At 42.9% G+C, this 20785-nt stretch overlaps 1 protein-coding gene across 1 annotated transcript in view; it reads right to left on the bottom strand.

Moving 5' to 3' along the window:
- URI1 (URI1 prefoldin like chaperone) overlaps positions 1–20785 on the bottom strand; it is an 80203-nt gene that overhangs the window by 26484 nt on the left and 32934 nt on the right. The window contains exons 3-4 of the mRNA XM_058674049.1: positions 10960–11038; positions 9880–10015 (exon numbers count right to left, since the gene is read on the bottom strand). Of these exons, the coding sequence (XP_058530032.1) occupies positions 9880–10015; positions 10960–11038 (215 nt within the window). The remainder of the gene's footprint in view (positions 1–9879; positions 10016–10959; positions 11039–20785) is intronic.

Genomic DNA, 20785 nt, shown 5'->3' with positions numbered 1-20785 from the left:
TATTTCATTTTATTGTCAAACATTCCATTGTATGAAAATATGACATTTTATTTACTCACTCATCAACTGACAGATATGTTTCCATTTATTGGCTATTATGAACGCTGCTGATAATAACTGTACACAAGTTTCTGTGTGAACATGCTTTATTCCACTCACATAAAATTATACAGATGTGGGGCCCAGCACAAATTGGCTAATCCTCCCCTAGCAAGTGCTGGGTTCCCACATGGACGCCAGTTAAAGTACGGGCTGCTCTACTTCCCATCCAGTTCCCTGCTTAAGGCCTGAGCAAGCAGTGGAGGACAACCCAAAGCCTTAGGAACTACACCTGCACGGGAGACCCAGAAGAAGCTTCTGGCTCCTGGCTTCAGATCAGCTCAACTCTGGCCATTGTGGCCATTTGGGGAGTGAACCAGCAGAAGAATGATCTTTCTCTGTCTCTCCTTCTCTTTGCAAAGCTGCCTTTCAAATAAAAATAAATAAACCTTAGAAAAGAAGTTACTAGGTATTGAACTGCTACATCATATGATAACTCAATCTTTAACTTTATAAAAATTTCCAACTGTTTTCCAAAATGGCTCCTCCTGTTTATGTTCCTATCAGCCCCGACTGAGAGCTGCAGTCTCTCACACTCTCCCCAGTACCTGCTACTTCTTGTCTCTTTTCATTACAGCCATCCTAAGGTAGTATTTCCTGTAGTCCTGACAAAGGTGCTAACTAATTCGAAAGAATATTTTCAACAAATAGAGTTGGAAAGTAAATGGACGCCCATTTGCAACAAAAATGTACCATTACCTAAATCTCACAGCTCATGCAAAAATTAACTTAAAACGTAAGAAAACATTGGTTCTAGGCAGTGAGTTCTTAGACAAGATACCAAACACATGACCCACGGAAGAAAGCAAGCGATCAACCAACTTTGAAATTTAACCCTCTTGCTCTAGGAAAGACAATGTTAACAAGATGCAAAGACAAGCTGTAGAATAGGAGAAAACATTTCTATTTTCAAATAACACAGCAAACACAGGACTTACACAAATTACTTTAAAACTTGACAGTAAAAAAAAAAAGAAAAATCATTTTTAAAACGGTTAAAGACTTCAGCAGGTAAGATACAGAGATAGCAAATAAATGGATGAATCATGCCTCCCCATGACTAGGCGTTAGGAAAATGCACAGGACAGACGGTACTAGCACTAAGAGATCACACAGCTAGGAATCGCACACAATGCTGGGAAAATCACACAGCCCACTGTGGAAGTGGCTTGGCTGGGTCTGTTTTGAAGTTTCATTGGCTTTGGTTTTGTGTTTTAAGATTTTACTTGAAAAGCAGAGTTAGGCAGAAAGAGGAAGTCTTCCATCCAATGGTTCAGGTCCCAAATGGCCACAACAGCCGTAGCTGGGATGGTCCAAAAGCCAGGGGCCAGGAGCTTCTTCCAGGTTTCCCACGTGGGTGCAGGTGTTCTCAGCTGCTTTCTCAGGCACACTAGCAGAAAGCTGGATCAGAAGTGGAGTAGCTAGGACTTGAACCAGCACCCACATGGGATACCAGCAACACAGGTGGCAGCCTTACCTGCTACACCAGCGCTGGCCCCAGCTTAGCTACACCACAGCGCTGGTCCCAGCTTAGCTATCTTAAAAATCAAACATCATAAGGGGGTCTTCAAAACCTCATAGACAACTGTGTATTTTGAAAAAAAAAAAGTCTAATTCTAAACTTTTTTAACCAAATGTTTCAATTCCATAGTCTTTAAACATTTTGAAGTCTTTTCGTTCTTTCAATATGACCTAAAGATCCCTTGCAAATATTCACCGACATTTAACAATTACTTTGCTTTGGGTTTTTGTTGTTGTTGTTGTTGTTGTTGTTGTTTTTTTGCGTCTTGGAGTGGACGGAGCAATGTCCCACTCCAACTCCTAGCTCCAAAAATCCATTCAACATACTGTCCTCTGATAGAGGATATACAAGACACCAAACCAATAAGAACAGACATCAGCTTCACACAAAAATATGCACACAAAGATATTTAGCAACTCTATTCATAATTGCCCAAACTGGAAACAACTAAAATGCCCTTTAGCAGGTGAAGAGAATTATATGATTGTAACAAAAAAGGAGGGAACTTTCGATACCCAGTTTGTTGAGACATTAAAGTGAGTGAAAGAAGCTAATCTCAAAAGGGGTCAACAGATGTCCAGTTATGGGGGAGACTCAGCAATAGGCCCTGGGCAGGGGGCGACACCCCGGCCAGCATGTGCCACGCCTGCTAGAAAACCAGGTGCAGGGACCACCGCTGACTCAGCAGATGCAGTGGCTGTGAAATGCCTGGGAGGGGGTTGGGGAATGTGTGGATTAGGGGACCATGGAGAGAACACATTATAGATGAGGAACTGTTTCTGTGACACGTGGACGGACTGAGCACTGTAACTGCAGGTAAACAAGGCTAAGACTGGGTGGTTTGCAGGGAAGGAAAGACACAGGATGTGTCTGGATCAGACCAAGACACCTGCCATGTGGGAGACCTGGGCTGGGCTAGCTGGCATCAATCATAGCCCAATGGCACACATGAAAGCTAGGGTGGGAGGCCTACTAGGCCATAGCATCCACCAGTGAGGGTCGGGACAGGGGGTGGGCCATGTTAGACTGGGCCATGACACTAACCAGCACACAAAAGAACTGGGTCTAGGGGCATAATCTAAGGGGAGCTTGTGGGCTTAACAGTGCGAGAGCGGGGGAGGTAACAACAACTAGGCATGGTCACAGAACTTACTAATACTTGTTAAGACTGGTGTTTAGAGCTGACCACGATGGCCCAAGCTGCAGCAACCACAAGGGCACCCATGAATTGAGTGTGGGGATAGACCAGACATAGCATCCACTAACACTCAGAAAGGCTGAGACTGGGGGTGGACTAGGGCAGGGCCCTAGGACCTGTTGGTACACATCAGATCTGAGTCTGGGAGCAGGCCAGGCAGAGATCTGGGAAATCCCCTACTAGGCTGTAGCTCCCACTAACTGGTGAACACAAGAGTTGGGGCTGGGTGCGGACCAAACCAGGCAAGGCCAGGCCAAGTCATAGCACACACTGGCATGCGTGGGAGCCATGAAGAGTTACGGGTCATGCCAGGCTGAGGAGGGCTAGGCCGCAGCACCCACCAGCAAGAGTTGGGACTGGGGACAGGATGGACAAGAGTAGACCAAGTTGCGGCAGCCAATAGCAAAGGCCAACAAGGTGAATGGGCCACGTCCAGCTGGGTCAAGCAACCACCAGGACATGTGAGATCTGTGGCTGGAAGTGGGTCTGGTCAGGGAGCTAAGGGGACATGCTGCTGGGCTGCGGTTCCCACTGGTGAGCATGAGAGCCAGAATGGGGCTAGCAAGCTGAGCTGCAAAGGCTTCACCTCAGCACCGGTGTGAAGTGGGTCTGGGGTGTGTCAGACCGGGCTAGGCTCCAGTACTCACTGGCATTCATGAGAGCCAGAGTGGATGTAGGACAGGTAGGCTAGGCCTCGCCATCGACTGAACCACATGAGAGCTGGGTCTGGGGGTGGGCCAGTCAAGGCCGGACTGTAGCACCTACGGGCAAGAGCCAGAATGGGTGTGGGCTGGTCAATCAAGGCCACTGTACCTGCCAGTGGTTCTGGGGAAGGGGTGCCTCAAGGCAGGCTGGGCCAAGAACCCACCAGTGTGTGCAAGACCTGCAACCGTCAGGTGACCTGACAGAAGAGCTTGGGGAACTCCTCTGTCAGGATACAGACCCTGCTGGTGAGCCTAACAGCTGAGGTTTTGAGCAGCCCAGACTAAGCCAGGTTACAGAACTCACCAGCATATGTGTGGGTCAGGTCTTGGGGCAGGCTGGGCTGGGCTGGGCCAGTTCAAAGCACCCACTAGCAGATTTCAGAACCAGGCCAGAGTACAGGACAGAATGGGTTGGGCCATAACACCAGTCAGTTCACCAGCCGGGACTAGGAGCTGCCTGGGCTGAGCTAGGCTGTAGCACCTGCCTGTGAATGCTGAGCTGAGGCAGCCATGCCAGACTGGGCCACAGCATCCAAGAACACATGCAGGACTGGGGGGTGGGTGCCAAGCCTGATAGGAGGGCTGTGTGTGGGGCCTCCCCGGCTGGGCCACTATTTCCACTGATGAGAGAAAGCTGGGACTTGGGGCGGACCTGGCTGGGCAGGGATACAACACCCATTGGCCTGTACGTAAACTAGTTTGGAGAAAGCCAGGCTGAGATGACTGTATCCACCGACACATCCATGACCCAGAGTAAATGCAAGCTGGTCAGGCTCTGCCACAGTACTGGCTGGCAAATGCCAGGACTGCAGGCAGATCTGTCAGGCTGAACCGCAGTAGCACTTGCAACATGCAAGATCTGAGGTTGAAAGTGGGCCTTTTCACAGGGAATTGGATGCCCTCAGAGGCCGAGTACTCTGAGGTCACCCACCCCCAACCGGAGCTTCCGCAGGGGATGGAAGAAGTCCAAATACTACCGCGCAGAAACCAACGTCATCGGAAAGACAACCAGAAGCCCTGAGCAGTCCGCAGAAACAGAAGAACAATAAATGTCCTTCGGGATCAGGGAGGAGAGCTTTCTTTGGTCCGAGCCTGGCTCCACCTCTGGACCCCCGCCCTCCCTCGCAGTGACCATCGGGATCGCTCGAAAACCCCTCATAGCAAACAAACAATCATACAAACTAAAAAAACCTAAAATAAATAGACAAACAACAAAAAGTAGAGCTTGAAATCTGACAGGAAAGAGCTGGCGTGGATTGGCTCATGCCTCGCTGGGTGGGACGCAAAGATTAGTTACTCCTCACCATGGTGTTGAGGATTTTCCTGCATACACCCCCCCCCCAAAAAAATGCTCTGCACCTTAAATGTCGACAAATATCTTGTTAGAGTTACAAGCCAGTCTAGATTATCCTAAAATCTGCCAAGATCAGCAAAATTATACTTCAACACAACAAATGGCTAAATACTAAAATGAAATAGACACGAGACAGCTGAATGGTACCTTATAGCCATTTTAAGGTAATATAGCAGCCGGTTCTGTATATAAACTAAAATTGAAATGTCAATGAGCTAATCAGAGGTTGTGGTTAAGAACTTTTTTTTTTTTTTTTAACACACTGGTTACTCACAACCATGTCAATTCCATAATGTTGCAAATTGCTGTTGATGTTATATTGGGGCTCTTAATTGACTGGGATGATATTCTACCAGCTCTAACTTCAGACCAGAAATGGTCTCCCCAAGAAACTGTTCAACCCATCTGGACAATAAGTAGCTGGATTCTATGCTTGGAATATGTTTGCAAGGAAAGAATCTTGATTGAATTTGAACTGTAATACTGCATCAAGGTGGAGGAATCCACCAGGGGGGAGGGGCGTGGGGAGGGGTGGGGGGATTCCCAGAGCCTATGAAACTGTCACATAATGCAAAATAATTAATAAAAAAAAAAGAAAGAAAGAAATAAGGAATCAATAGTAGACAGAAATGGTGGGCTGGAGTGAAGGTATGAAAGGCATAAAGCATGGCTTTCCGTTTATGAGAATGGTCTATCAAGGACGAACTGTGTGCAGTTGAATGGCAGTGGCTATTGGGATCAAAATACATAAAAGTTGAATTATGGAACAAAAAAAAAAAGAAAAAAAAAAAGAAAGTGGGCCTTTTAGGGAAACTGTGGGTAGCCCGCTGATGGACTGTAGCTCCCACCGGTGAGCATGAGAACCAAGGCTGGGACCAGCCTGGCTGGACAAGCGGCAGCACCCACCAGCACAAGTGTGGGCTGGACAGTGGGGATGAATGGGCTGCAGCACCAATTGTGTGTGCAAGAGCCAAATAGAACTTGGGACAGACTATATCAGTCTGTTGCACATACCGGCATGCACAGGAACCAGGGCTGGGGGCAGGTCTGGTAGGGGTTATTGGGGGTTGCTTTGAACAGGTGTGAGGGCCGAGGGTGTGGTGGGTGGGGTTAGGCTGGGCCACAGCATCCGTTGGTTTGCATATGAGATGGGGTTGGGGACAGAACTTACCGGGAAACTGCAATCACCACTGTGTGTGTAGGCTGATGTGGGTGATGGATTGAGTTGGACCCCACACGAGATGGCTCACAGAGCACTCAGGTCTTGGGTTAACTCTGGTGAAGTTTCTTTGGGAACCCCCCACTAACTGAACCACGGAACTCAAAACTCAGACCTCAGGGGTGAAATTGCAGGATCTTTGGTCTGACTGTGTACGTGTCAGACTGGGCTTCCTCGGTTACTGAGCCCTGTGCAGTGGATGGCAGGCTCAGATGCACATGAAGGACAGGACAGATCACTGAGACCTGCAAAGGATATCTAGTATCATGACAGAAGATGGAGGGCAGAACAAATCAGACAACTCTCCTAGGTAATCTTTGACAACAAGTATCCAGGTGAGTGGAGACAGGTGGCCTGTATCAGCCAAAGGACCTTGGAAGGATTTCCTTAATCTTGAAGCAACAAAACCAACAGCATCTCAGAACTATAGAAATCACTTAAGTGGTACCCTTGGAACTTGCTCCGCACTGGGTATTCCAGGATGACACCAAGTGGCCATCCCTCCATCCCTGGGTACTGATGTAGTTAGGCTGCTAAGAGCAGCCTTCTCCTGCCTTTTCTCCCCTCATCCCCAAGATACAGGAAGGGGAAAAAGAGTTCATTTGTAACCGTTCTATAAAAGCCAAAACCAGCAGTGATAAAGGAGTTCAGTGCGATGGCTCAGTGGCTAAACGTTAGCCTTGAACACGCCAGGATTCCTTCCAGGTACCAGTTCATGCCCCAGCTGCACCACTTCCCTTCCGGCCCCCTGCTTGTGGCCTGGGAAAGCAGTAAAGGACGGCCCAAAGCCTTGGGACCCTGCACCTGTGTGGGAGAACTAGAAGAAGCTCCTGGTTTCTGGCTTTGGATTGGCTCAGTCTCAGTCATTACGGCCACTTGGGGAGTGAACCAGTGGACAGAAAATCTTTCTTTCTGTAGCTCCTTCTCTCTGTAAATCTGCTTTCCCAATAAAAATAGATAAATCTTTAAAAAGGAAACAAAAGTGATAGAGAACAGATCAATGGTTGTCAGGCCTCACTGAGACCTGCAGAGGACATGTAGTACCATGGCAGAGGATGGAGGGCAGAACACATCGACGACTCTCCTGACAAACAAGCACAGCATAAGGGAATGTGTGGTGCCAGTCTATGACCTGATCATGTTACCATCAGTATTCTAGTCTGTATCCCGATTGTGATGCTTGTTACACAATTCACAAGTGTGTACAAATAAATGCCTGTGTCACTGTATAAAAATTTGAAATTTTTTTAAATGTGAGATAATCATATTCTCACCAAATGGCAAAATATGTAAAATATGGGCAGAAGGGCTAGCATTGTGGTATACTGCCTGCAGTATCAGTATCCCCTTTGGGCACGGATGTAAGTCCCAGCTGTTCAACTTCTGATCCAGGTCCCTGTCAAGGTTCCTGGAGATGCACCTGCCACCCACTTGGAAGACCCAGAAGCTCCTGGCTTCAGGCTAGCCTAGCTCCATCTGTGGCCATTGGGGAGTAACCCAGCAGATGAGGATCTCTAACTACGCCTTCCAAATAAGTAAATAAAATCGTTTTCAAACATAGGACACAAAGAATAGCAACACGAGGCTTAACCTTCTTTCCCTTTCAAATCACCTTTCTCTGACCTCCTCTAGTCCTTTGCTCCTGCTGGCGCTAAGTTCATTTTATCCTAGTCTTTTGACATGCAATAACCTCCACCTATCTTCCCCAGCCATTCAGTCAAAAGTGTAAAAGGGGACTCTGTGTTTAACTTGCTGTATTTCTCCTGCCTTAAGAACAATAAAATACAGTACTCTCTCTCTTTCTCTGGTTTTGTTTTTGCTTCAGTTTCTCACAATCAAAATATTAAGTGAGAAACTCCAAAAACAATCCACTGGTGAGCTTTGAACTGCATTGTTCCGTGTAGCAGAGCCCGAGACAGTAACGTTCTGTCCAGCAAAGTCAAGGTGCATACACCACTCAATCCTTGGCGACTGGGTAGCCATTCTGGTTATCAGAATGTGGCGTAAAATAGCCCCGAAGTATAAAAGGAGTGATTCTGGCAATTCCGACAGGTGGAAGAGAAGCTGTAAGGCACTTACTACTTAAGCGGAAAGAGGAACATTCTTGACAACAAGAAAAAAAATCATTTGCTAAAGTAAATACCCGTGAAATTGTGAAAAAAGAAAAAGAAAATTGGGCTGATTTTCTATCAAACATCAAACTACAGAAGTTATAATTAAAATAAGTGCTTTGTTAAAATTCAAGACACTGAACTATAGAATACTATGTGTAATTTGGAGGTAAGGGGCAAGGGTAAGGCTGCTGTAACTTTTCTTAATAAATGTTAAGTAAAATAACAAATCTAAGTATTTTATTTAGTTATTCTAAATCAAAATCATGCTGTGTGAATAATTTAAAGAAGTCATTTATCAAGAGATTCTGGGAGACTTTGCAAATTATTTTAGATAGATACAGAATCATCCCAAAATCATCACGTTTGGCCACTTTCTAAAACCATATTTAATTTTAGAAAATGATACATGATATACAAGAAAAAAAATTTCTCTACTGCTCTACTCTTGTATTAAGAGTATTTCACCCCTTAGTATTTTAAGACATACTTGATTTTAAAGATTTCTTCACTGAAATATGCAAATCAAAAGGAACAAACTTTGAAGGGTAATGACTTGGTCTCCTATCAGCAGCACAATGCCAGGCAATATGCAAGGCCTCTCTGAGAAGAGCCATGCGCACTGTCTCTGATCTAACTCATCACTATCTTGCACAACTTCCAAGACACTTCCCACTGTCAGATATCAGGCACAAGCCTAACAGTAAGTTTCTGATTAGTGCCACAAAACATCAAAATATGTATCAATTATAAACTTACAAGAAATGATTTGCAATTAGTTTCCAAATATAGTTCCAGAATTTCACCAAGTAGATGAGTTCTCTAACTAGTCCCACTCATGCATAAGCGAAATAGTTTCAGCTTTAGAAAGTTCAGCCGCTTTGTATCTCGTATGACCTCATTTATACAAAATAATCCTTACAAAATTTATTTTCAGACAATTAACTAGAAGGTAAAAAGGCAGGTAGGGGTGACATTATGCTAACAATTTAAATATCCTTACAGAAGAATACACATCATAAAGTAAATAAATCTAAGTTAAAATGCAACTTAGCAAGAACTCCAGGTAACTCACTGAACTGGAAATGCAGGCGGAGGAAGGGGTGTGAACACGCATCAGCACGTGCAGGGAGTGCTCACACATACGCACGCACCCAAACAAATAACATTACGGATAAACAAAACTAAACAACTTTAATGAGTCAGAGATCTCAAACCACCAAAAAGTAAGAGTGCCACTATAGGTACCTAGCCTTCTCTACTTAAAAAAGTCTTCTTCCAAAAAGCATTTTTAAGTACACTACACTTGGGCAAATAGAACTTCTCTTAGTTCATTAAGCAAAACGTACATTCCTTCTCTGTGTTAAAGTATTAAAAGCAAAAGTCAGTCCAAGAAAGCAGCTAAACAAACCAATTATAAAGTATAAAATGCCCCAACACTTACGTCTGGCCAACTTTAACACACACAATTACATATAAATACACTTTGTAATTTTAGAGTCAATGTAGTGGTATTTGTAACCCAGATATCCACTCTACTCTCAAATGTTGGTCCTACTCAACTACCTGTAATAAACCTCAAGAATTACATTTGGTAACAGCCCATCAGGTTGGCAATTTGGGAAAAAAATACACACACAACAAGAAAACACCGTTTGTAAATGGTACATACGTTCTTTCCGGTGCTCAACTAAACCTACAGCCTGCTTGGCAGAGCACTTTGCAAACCAGTTGTCCCCAAGTAAAACAGTGACTTCATTAGTATGCACAAGTTTTCCTGGCATGAAAGCAAAGGGACCAAACGGTACCTGTTATTTAAAAAAAGACAAAAAAAGATTAAAATAGTAAGGAACATATTTTACTAACTACTTAGCATTAAAAACCTTGTATTAAATTTTTTTCAACCTTTACCCTGGGAAAAATCACAGCTTCAGAACCAATTAACATTATGTAAAACCTCACTAGGAAAATCTACAGAAAACTATTCTAGGTTAATAAGTTAGGTCAGGAAAATAAATTCACATATTTACACACAACTGTTAGGGATAAGTATTACTGTCACTTTACGGTTACACTTTTCAATAATTACTTAAGAGCAAACTAGTAGTATAACAGTATCAATGAAGACTATTTTTGATTAAAAAAAAAAAGAAATAATTGGTTTTTTTTTAACAGTCATTTTTTACAGAGCAGTAGTCCCTAAGCAAGTATCTTTTATAAGTTTACCTAACTAAAGTTTCAAAATATCTTTGAGGATAGAATAAGAACAAAGTCTTTACGAGGAGCAATATTTACACAACGGACAAGTAATCCAGGGCTGTGTTGGCGTTAAGATCATTAAAGCAAAAATTAGCCACATCTTTTTATATAAAAATCAATGTTCTGGAATTTAAATCTGTGAATTACAAAAACATTATGTCCTTTTCCTACTCTGGCAACAGGAAATGACTCAGTGCTATATTTCTGTCATAATCAGTTTTTTTATGAAGTATGCATATCAAGTATGTCATTATAATGTAAGTTTCATATATATCTGGAAAAAAGAAAATACCAACTATGTCTATAGCTGTTATATTGTTATAAAATGGGAAAAAACCCTTTCCCTGCTAAGCTGGTTTTCCCCACATTCCCAAGAGCAGCACAACCTGTGAACTGATTCACATACAGTTCAAGATCACACATTGTTTTACATAGTTAATATGCTTGCAAGAAACTGCGCTGCTTTAAAAACAAAAAAACATAGCAAACTTACCATGACATTATACGACAACTTATCCGGCAGGGTACTGAGTCTTTCCTGAAGGGCATTATAGTCGCTATCTACCTTCATCCTGTTGACCGAAAAACACCAAATACGGTAACACACACACACAAAGAAATGCCTTCCACTTCAGCTATGCAGGTTACAAGCTAATCAAAATCTCAAAATCTTTTGGCAACTTAAAGCATTTTTGAAATTTTAAAGTTTCAGTTTTACTGCAGACTCTTCAGGGACTTTGGTGGTTCCTTGAACAGATCAAGGTGGAATTGAAGGGAGACAGTGAGGAAAAGGCTGACATTTGGAAGAAAAAAAATGCAAATTCTTAACAAAGTCTTTCAGGGAACAAACACTGCTGTGAAGTCCAAATCACAAACACAGTATCTGATCAAACAAGTCAGAAAATTCCAGATTCATATATTTCAATCTGTAGAGTCATCGCCCCTTCAATGATCCACAGTAATGATACTAAGGTAAAGGAAATCAACTAGCAAGAGAATAAATTAGGGAGGCTTAACATAAAAAGCATTTCAATTTGGCTTTGGAATCTGTTTTGTGTTATTTCAAACCTTAGCTACCAAAGAAATTAATTTCAAACAGCCAGAAGATGTCATTTTGGAGCGGCAGAGATGCCTCGTTCCCACGCTATCGGGCCTCGCTGTTCTCATGCCTGCAGGACCCTAGGCACCAGTGCACACTGAGGTGTCCATCCTCAAACCTTCCCTGGAGACTGGTTTGCTTAGGGTTCACTAGTAAGAGAGCAGGCTGCAGGCAAACTTAACTGATATCTTTTTTGAAAAAGACCTATTTTATTTGAGAGATAAAGACACAGAGAACTTCCCCCTACTGGCTCATTTCCCAAGTGGCCACAATGACTGAAGCTGAGCGGATCCAAAGCCAGGAAGAGAGCCAGGAGCTCCCCCAGGTCTCTCATGTGCGTGCAGAGACCCAAGGACCTGAGCCGCCCTCTACTGCTCTCCCAGGCCTGAAGCAGGGAGCTGGATGGGAAGTGGAGCAGTGGGGACAAGAAGCAGACCATTATGGAATGCCAACGCCCCAGGTGGAAGATCGGCCCATATACCATGGGACGGACCCCAGCACTGAATTTTTTAGTAGGCATGGGATGTCCACAATTTTGAAAAATAACAAAAACAAAAAACTCACCAATTCATGTAGGTACTGGCAAATTGAAATCAGATAAGCCACATTCTAGATAATGCCTCTCTAGACAGTGAAATTGAGACTGCTATAAATATCATGGAATTGGTTTTAATTTACTCCCTAGTTCCCCTAAAGCAATGGCTAACATAATTAATAAAAATTATCTCATTTACTCACGTTCTCAAGAATTTCACATTATTAATGCTAAAAATATTCCTGCAGTAAATATCACTTAACATTTGGAGAGAAGTTGTGTCTTCTGTTTCAAAGCAAAGTAAGCCATGAGTTTAATCTAGGTTTTCACCCATATTCTTTCAAACAAGCATTTTTTAGTGTTCAAGGGCTTTCTCAAAATCTCTTCTTCTCCAAGTCAATGTAATATCTTTTATTCTATTTGCTTATGGCAAAAATCATCCTTTTGGGTAAATTTTTATATAAGCGAAAAACAGGCAGTATTGTGTGGCACAGGGAGTGGGTTATTCCACCACTTTCACCTCTGGATTCTACAGCCAGATACCAGTTGGAGTCACAGCTACTCTATTTCCAACTCAGCTCCTGCTAGTATGCTTGGCAAAGCAGCAGGTGATGACCCAACCACTTGGGCCCCTTCCACCCCCGTGAGACCCCCATACAGAGTTCTGGGTTCCAGGCTTCCTTCAGGCTTCCTTCAGCGCGGTCTTTCTCCAGCTACCTGGGGAGAAAATCAAGGGAAGGAGGATTCTCTCTCTCTCTCTCATACTAACTCTATTTCTGTCTCTACCCCTCAAGCCCCTGTCAGTCTCCACTTTCCAAACAATTTCTTGTGGCAAAAGTATTTCACATGCAGGGCTTTTGTATTCACATGTGTTTGAAGTCAAACCCTAAGGTGAATCTTAGTTCTACATGTAATCTATACATTTAATCCTGGTCAAATATGTTCAATTATAAAACTGCAGAAATGGTTAACTTACAGGTTCAAGAGAATTAAAAAGGATCTACATTCTGCCCAGTATTAAGTGTCATGTATGTTCTAATATTCCTTTTTCCAGAAAGTATCAAAAAAATGCTAAATTCCACACGGATCCCAGCTAACGGGCCTGGGAAAGCAGCAGAGGATGACACGAGTGCCTGGACCCTAGGACCCGCACAGGAGACCCACAAGAAGCTTCTGGCTTGGGCCTGGTCTTGCTCTAGCCACATAGGGAGTGAACCAGCAGACGGACGAGCTCTCTCTCTGCCATTTAAATTGTAAATGAATAAATGAAGCTTTAACAACAGCAAAAAAATCTACACTAAATCTACAATTTTGAAGAAAGACTATTATTCACTAAAGTAAGATTCTCTGCTAACTTTATTCAATCTGACAGAAGCACCATGACTGAAATGACATGACAGCAGAGCAGTGCTTAATCAATCCAGGGGCTTGGGAGATGAGTTAGCGTGAGCTGTGAATGAAATGTCTACAAAGGTCAGATTTGGCTGTGCTTGTACACAACAAACACTCATTCTAGAGAATACCATATTCTTAAATACTAGAGAACACTTAAAGTATTACATTAATTTACACAATGCAATACCATTTACCCATAAAAAAGAAAATTTGTCATTTGCAAGAAAATGGATATCATGTTGAGAAATAAGCCAGGTACAGAAAGATAATGTGAAAGCTAAAATGTCCTAAAACATCTGAACACAGGAAGGTGACTGCTAGGGTTTGGTGGTGGCCGGGGAGGGGCGGAAGGAGGTTCTTTATTGAACGAATGGGAAGCTGGCTGTATTAACTGTGACAAATACACTAACATGAGATGTTAGGGATGTGGTGTCAGCAAATCTTTGAATTGCTACTTCACAACTTTTGTTTTGTAAATCTGAAACCATTCTGAAAATAAAATGTTAAAAATTGAGAAGAAGCAGCCGTGCTGTGGCAGAGTGGCCTGATGACCATCTGCAATGCCAGCATCCCATACAGGAGCGCTGCCTGGAGTCCTGACTATGGTCTCTAACCCAGCACAGCTGGCTCTCCTGGCCCTGTGGGAGGAGCAGGCCGCGGGTCCCAGGCCCTGGTGCCAGGCTGGCCCACCTACTACGGGCATGTGGGAAATGAACCAACGAAAGGAAGCTCTTCTTCCCTGTGTCTCTCATCACTCTGCCCTTCAACTAAATAAACATTTTAAAAAAAAATAAGGGCATAAGTTTATGCTTTGTGCAAAAACAATTTAAAATCCGTGCAGAGCATTTTCACAATACACAATTTCTATGAACTTTTTGAAAACCCTTCGTAAATTCAGAGTAGTTCTGCAAAAGCTCCAGGATTATACTTTAATATAAGTAACTAAATGCTTCCATAATTGTTAGGAAGATACTAATCCAGATAACTTAACATCCAGCATGTCTTCCTGTGGTAACTATACCAAAGAAAAAAAAGACTTCTTAAAAAAACCTCTCCTTATACCTAAGAAGCCGTTGAACTTGACTGGACAATAAGATGCTGGACTCTATGTTTGGTATATGTTTGCAATGAGGGAATCTCAACTGAACTTGAGCTGTGGTTATGCAACAAGGTGGAGGAATCCACCATGGTGGAAGGGTTTGGGGAGGGGTGGGGAGAATCCAAGTACCTATGAAACTGTGTCACATAATACAATGTAATTAATGAATTAAATATAATAAATTAATTAATTAATTAAAAAAACCTCTCCTGCACGTTGGGCATCAATGACAGACGATGCCAAAAATCGATGCCAATATTCCAAATCACACATATTCCATTTTAATGTATTATGAATAGTTCTCTCCCAAAAATGCAGATACCCTACAATAGTTTAAGAATGAGGATGCTATTTCTAAACTTTGAATTCTTTCCTAAAAATGCATAAAAGAAGGGAAGGATGACTGAAACGCAGCCCACGCAGCAATTCTTTCTGACGCCAGGCCAGCAGGAAGCCAGTAGTAATGTCTTTGCAAGTCCCAGCTTCAACAACTTGGCTGAAGAGCCAGGCCAGGCCAGACTGGGTGCTCAAACAGCAGTCCCCTAACAGTCTCCATACCGAACAATACTCGGTACTTAATATTACAGAAGAGAAACGGAAAAAAATGTTATTAAGACTCAATGTTACAGAAGGTTAAGTAAGAGCTCTTCATTTGTACCAAAATACAAACATGATTTTTTTCTATTTTTGTTACTTGAAAACATGATTAATTTGGGGATACTGTATTCATATTAAAATATAGTAGTTAAAACAGGCAATCACTTCAAATATTTTTCAAATGTAAAACAAAATCCAGATGCAATGAGGACAAATCCCTAAAACTTATCTATAAAAATAGATCTAAGTGGCTGGTACCATCATACTAGACGCGTATGGTAAGCCCAAGCTGCAATTACCAGTTTTAAAATTTGTCCAATAACTAAGAGGCTTGCTTTGTTGGGGCAAGACTTGTGGCACAGTGGTTTAAGCCGCCCACATACGAGATGGCATCCTACATGGGTGCCAGTTTAAGTACGGGCTGTTCCACTTCTAATCCAGCTCTGTGCTAACGCACCTAGGACAAGCAGTGGAGGACGGCCTAGGTGCCTGCGTCTCTGCATCCACACAGGAGACCAGGCACAACTTCCAGTTCCTGTCTTTCACCTGGCTCAGAACCACCACTGCATACTCTGGGGCAGCAAACCAGAGGATGGAAGCACACCTCTGTCTGCCCGTGTGTGTGTGTGTCCTTCTAAGTCGCCCTTCAAATTAAAAAAATTAAATCAGGAAAACAAAAACCAAAGCACTGGTAGTGGATATAGCAGGTTTCACACCTGTCTTTGAACCTTGCTTGTCCCATGTGATATGCCTGCTGAGAGGCACGTTTAATTTTCAAAAGTAGCAGTGGATGAAATCACATAAAACAAGTACAATCAAACATTCATTTCAGAGAGTCAAAATTAAGATAGACTATACAGAAACTCTTATTTTCCTAAAATCTATTCTTAAACTCTTTATTATTATTGGAAGCTCAGATTTACAGAGAGAGAGACAGAAAGATCTTTCATCCACTGGTTCACTCCACAAGCGACCACAATGGCCAGATTTGAGCCATTCTGAAGCCAGGAGCCAGGAGTTTCCTCCAGGTCTCCCACACAGGTGCAGGGTCCCAAGGGCCATCCTCAACTGCTTTCCCAGGCCAGAAGCAGAAAGCTGGAAGGGAAGTGGAGCAGCCAGGACACAAACTAGTGCTCATATGGGATCCTTACACATGCCAAGGCAAGGACTTCAATCACTTGGCTACCACGCTGAGCCAAAAATTATTTTTTAAAAGTATGAAAAAGAGCCAAGTTAAATGAGGGAGAGATAGACTGAAGACATAACATACTTTGAACTGCATCAGGAAGCAAATGGGTTAACATAGCAAGGTTTAAATAGATAACCAAGGTTCACCTATACATTTCTTTTTTTTTTTTTTTTAAAGATTTTATTGTTATTGGAAAGCCGGATATACAGAGAGGAGGAGAGACAGAGAGGAAGATCTTCCATCCGATGTTTCACTCCCCAAGTGAGCCGCAACGGGCCGGTACGTGCCGATCCGATGCCGGGAACCTGGAACCTCTTCCGGGTCTCCCACGTGGGTGCAGGGTCCCAAAGCTTTGGGCCGTCCTCGACTGCTTTCCCAGGCCACAAGCAGGGAGCTGGATGGGAAGTGGAGCTGCCGGGATTAGAACCAGCGCCCATATGGGATCCCGGGGTTTTCAAGGCGAGGACTTTAGTCACTAGGCCACGCCGCCGGGCCCTCACCTATACATTTCTTTCAACTTTTCTGTATGTTTGAAGATTTTCATAATATCATACTTAAAAATAAGGGGAAATATGAAAATGACTCTACATTTTGAATCCTTCTCATAAACACCTTTATAAAGAAAAATGCAGGTTCTGCATCCCTTGTATAGCGCAAAGCGTGAAGACTGCAATCACCATGTTTAAATAATAAAAAGCTAAAATGAAGAAAATAAAATTTTGCTAGTTTTAAAGAAATAGAATAGGCCTAAACAATCAGCATTAGATCAGTTTGGTTTTTTAGAAAAACAAACTCTCTCCCATCGTCCATTGTCCTCTTTTCCTTTACAGCATAAAAGAAAAAAGTAGAAAATATCATAAAAGATGCTTAACAGGAAAAAGGTTTAATATTAACATCTGGGCTAATTTGGAGCAAACAGTTAATTTCTTATTTCTTAAGAAATTATAAGACCCAAATATTCTGGAATAGGTATGACTTTCTTTAGAAATCATGTTTTTTCTTTTTCATCTACTGGAAAGGCGGAGCAGGCACGGTGGGGAAGGGCACTGGTTGATTTCCATCCCCTAGTTCACTCCCAAATGCCCACAATGGCCAGGACCGGGCCAGGCCAAAGCCAGGAGCCAGGAACTCCATCCATGTCTCCCAAATGAACGGCAGGTGCCCAAGCGATTAGGCCACCATCCACTGCCTTTCCGGACGCACAAGCAGAGGTGCCAGGGCTCCAACTAGCACCTGGATATAGGAAGTGAGAACCCTAAGCGACGGCTACCCTGTTGTGCCACAATCCCTTAGGGAGGATTTCTGTCCGTAATACCAAGTCTAAACCTTCCTAGTGAGCATTCAGGAAAGCACTGTTGAGGCCCTAAGTGTGCGTTAAACGCCTCCCTACAACCAAGCCTTCTGCCATGTGCCTTGGGACTACATTCAAACACACCCGAGCTGCTTTCCCGTTTTGCATTGTCATCTTTGTTAAAGATCTACTTGCGGGAAAGATGAATGAGTTTTCGCATGTAAAACCAAGGAACTAGAGAAAGACTAAGCTCAGGAATGGATTATACACTCAGTCTTCACAATTATTAAAGCAAGGATTGATCATTGTTTAAAGCACTGTTTTTAACAGTCTGAATAAATACTAAAGTTACATTAAACATAAAAATATTTCTTTCATAAAAATATTTTTTATTTTTTCCTCTCTCCTACTTTTTTTTCTTTTACACATATTTTATTTTGTTTTATGATATAGTTCCATAGGTTCTGGGATTGCCCATGCCCTTTCCCAAGTTACATTAAACATAAAAATATTTTTTATAAAAATATTCTTGAGAGAAGGACCAAGAAGGCTTTCTGTAATTTGGTAAGAAAGAGAATTCTCATTCAAAATTTAAATGCATCAATCTAAAAATACTGTTCCTAAGTGCTTACTTTGAAAACTTAAATGTAATTGACGAAATCAACAGAAGAGGCAGTTTCTGAATGTTCATGGCAAAATAATAATTACTGTTTATAAAATAACAAATCTCACAAAATTCAGGAAAGATAGTGGCAAATTCTTTTTCACAACTTGGGGTACACCTAGGAACTCGGGCTGTTGGAAGACACTGATAAAACACAGTCCATGTTCGTCGGAGAGAGAGCCCCACGACACTTCATTTCTATGCAAAAATACTGAGAGTAACCTAAATACAAAAACTTCTCATTATTTAAGTCAATACAACAAAATTGTTGCAAGAGACAAAGGCAGGGCAGTCATTTGGCCTCAAAGATCCCCAAGTCCCACACTAAAGCTTCCTGCTACAGCAGAGTCTGGGAGGCAGTGCAAAGAGTTCCAGAAACCAGGCTCCTGCCAGTCACATGGGGAACAGAGTGAATTCCCAGCCCGCTCCTGCCACCGGCGGACCTGGGGAATGAACCAGTACATGCAGCAACACTGTCCATCTCCCTGACTTGGAGACAAAGAAATAGATGCAGTTAACATTTCACCAGATGTTTGCTTTTTTAAATTATTTATTTATGTTTTTAAAAGATTTATTTGTTTTTATTGCAGAGTCAGATGTACAGAGAGGAGGAGAGACAGAGAGGAAGATCTTCTGCTCATTGATTCACTCCCCAAGTGGCTGCAATGGCCGGAGCTGAGCTGAGCTGATCCAAAGCCAGGGGCCAGGAGCCTCTTCCTGGTCTCCCACACAGGTGCAGGGTCCTGAGGCTTTGGACTGTCCTCGACTGCTTTCCCAGGCCATAAGCAGGGACTGGACGGGAAGCAGGGCTGCCGGGACACAAACTGGCACCCATATGGGATCCTGGCACATTCAAAGTGAGGACTTTAGATGCTAGGCTATGGCGCTGGGTGCATGTTTTATGATTTATCTATTTTTATTGAAAAAGTAGATTTACAGAGAGGAGACAGAAAGATCTCCCATCTGCTGGTTAACTCCCCAAATCACCAAACAGCTGGGGTTGAACCGATCCAATGCCAGGAACTTTTTCTGAGTTTCTCACTTGCATGCAGGGTCCCAAGGACCTCAGTCATCCTCCACTGCTTTCCCAGGCCATCAGCAGGGAGTTGGATGATGGAAAGTGGAGCAGCCGGGACACGAACCAACGTCCATATGAAATGTCAATGCTGGCAGGCAGATGATTAGCCAGTTGAGCCATCACACTGGCCCCTAGATGTTTCAATTTAACCTTTCAACAATGAGGTAGCAGACTGCAAAGCACATGCACATAGTACAGCTGGGTCAGAGGGATGTGTTCCAAGGTTCCCTCTACAACCACCATACCTTAAAGCATGCCCATTATCATTGCTTATACCTATTTCTTTATTTGTAACTAATTTTATGACTTAAGAATAAAATAAGCAGTGAATCCAGCTTAAAATTACATTAAAAAAAAAAAAAATACAATTCTAAATGGTTCCAAAGTGCCTAGTTAATTTTAGGTGCTGAGTTCACAGGTAGTTTTTATGTACTTCTATTTTCCAGATTTTCCACAACTAACAAATTCTTATTATAAAGCACAGGAAGGAATCTTCAGCTATGAAGAAGTCTAACCTAAGTCTGTGCCAGGTTCTACTTACCGTTTGCTGTAATCCACAAGTTGTGTCACTTCATCTCAGATTCTCTATGCTTTTAAGTATATTTTAGGGGAAGAAGTGAACTTTCTGTGTTGCTTTGAGTGGATGTGGATCCGCCTGGAAGTCCAGACAGAGGAGGACCCCTACCTTCCTCAGTAGAACTGAGCTGGGAGCCAGGGTTGCAGGCTGGCTGCTGTGTCTGCAGCACCTGGTCCCAGGTGCTCCACGCAGGATCCAGCTCCCTGCTCTGGGGGACCTGGGTTCAGGTCCCAGCCCTGCTTCCGACTCCTGCTTCCTGTCAACGCACACCCTGCAAGGCAGCAGATGAGCTCTCAAATACTTGGGCATTTGAAAAAACAACAAGTGTCAAGTATTTACAGAATCTCTCAAAACTCACATGCTGAGGTGTTTCAGTTAATGTCGAAATTTAAAGTTATTTCTTCATGAATTAAACACCTGAACAAATGAAACGCCTTTTTCTATATTTTTACTTAAGTCTGCTTCATGGAATCTTCCAGACATCTTTACTACCCTCAAATCTTTTTAGATGATTTAGTGGAAATCAGACATTTTTATAGCTCATATGCATATAATTTATAATTACAAATAACACTGAACATACAAGTTACACGAATGTGCCAAGCAACACATGCACTTTCTCTAACTCCCACCAGTCAACATGAAGCAGTGAGACTTCCTTACTTATGGGACCTATTCACTGGAAGTCATCTGTGGCGCAATGAAAATGACCATATTAGATGTCACCCCTCCCGCAGCAGCAGATGGAGGGGACTTCCCCACCTTCTGACCCTGGTTTGCCTTTGTGCTTTCCTC

Source organism: Ochotona princeps, chromosome 16 (assembly GCF_030435755.1).
Source record: "Ochotona princeps isolate mOchPri1 chromosome 16, mOchPri1.hap1, whole genome shotgun sequence".
In the NCBI taxonomy this organism is placed as follows: Eukaryota; Metazoa; Chordata; class Mammalia; order Lagomorpha; family Ochotonidae; genus Ochotona; species Ochotona princeps.
This window is presented reverse-complemented; position numbering and strand designations above follow the sequence as displayed.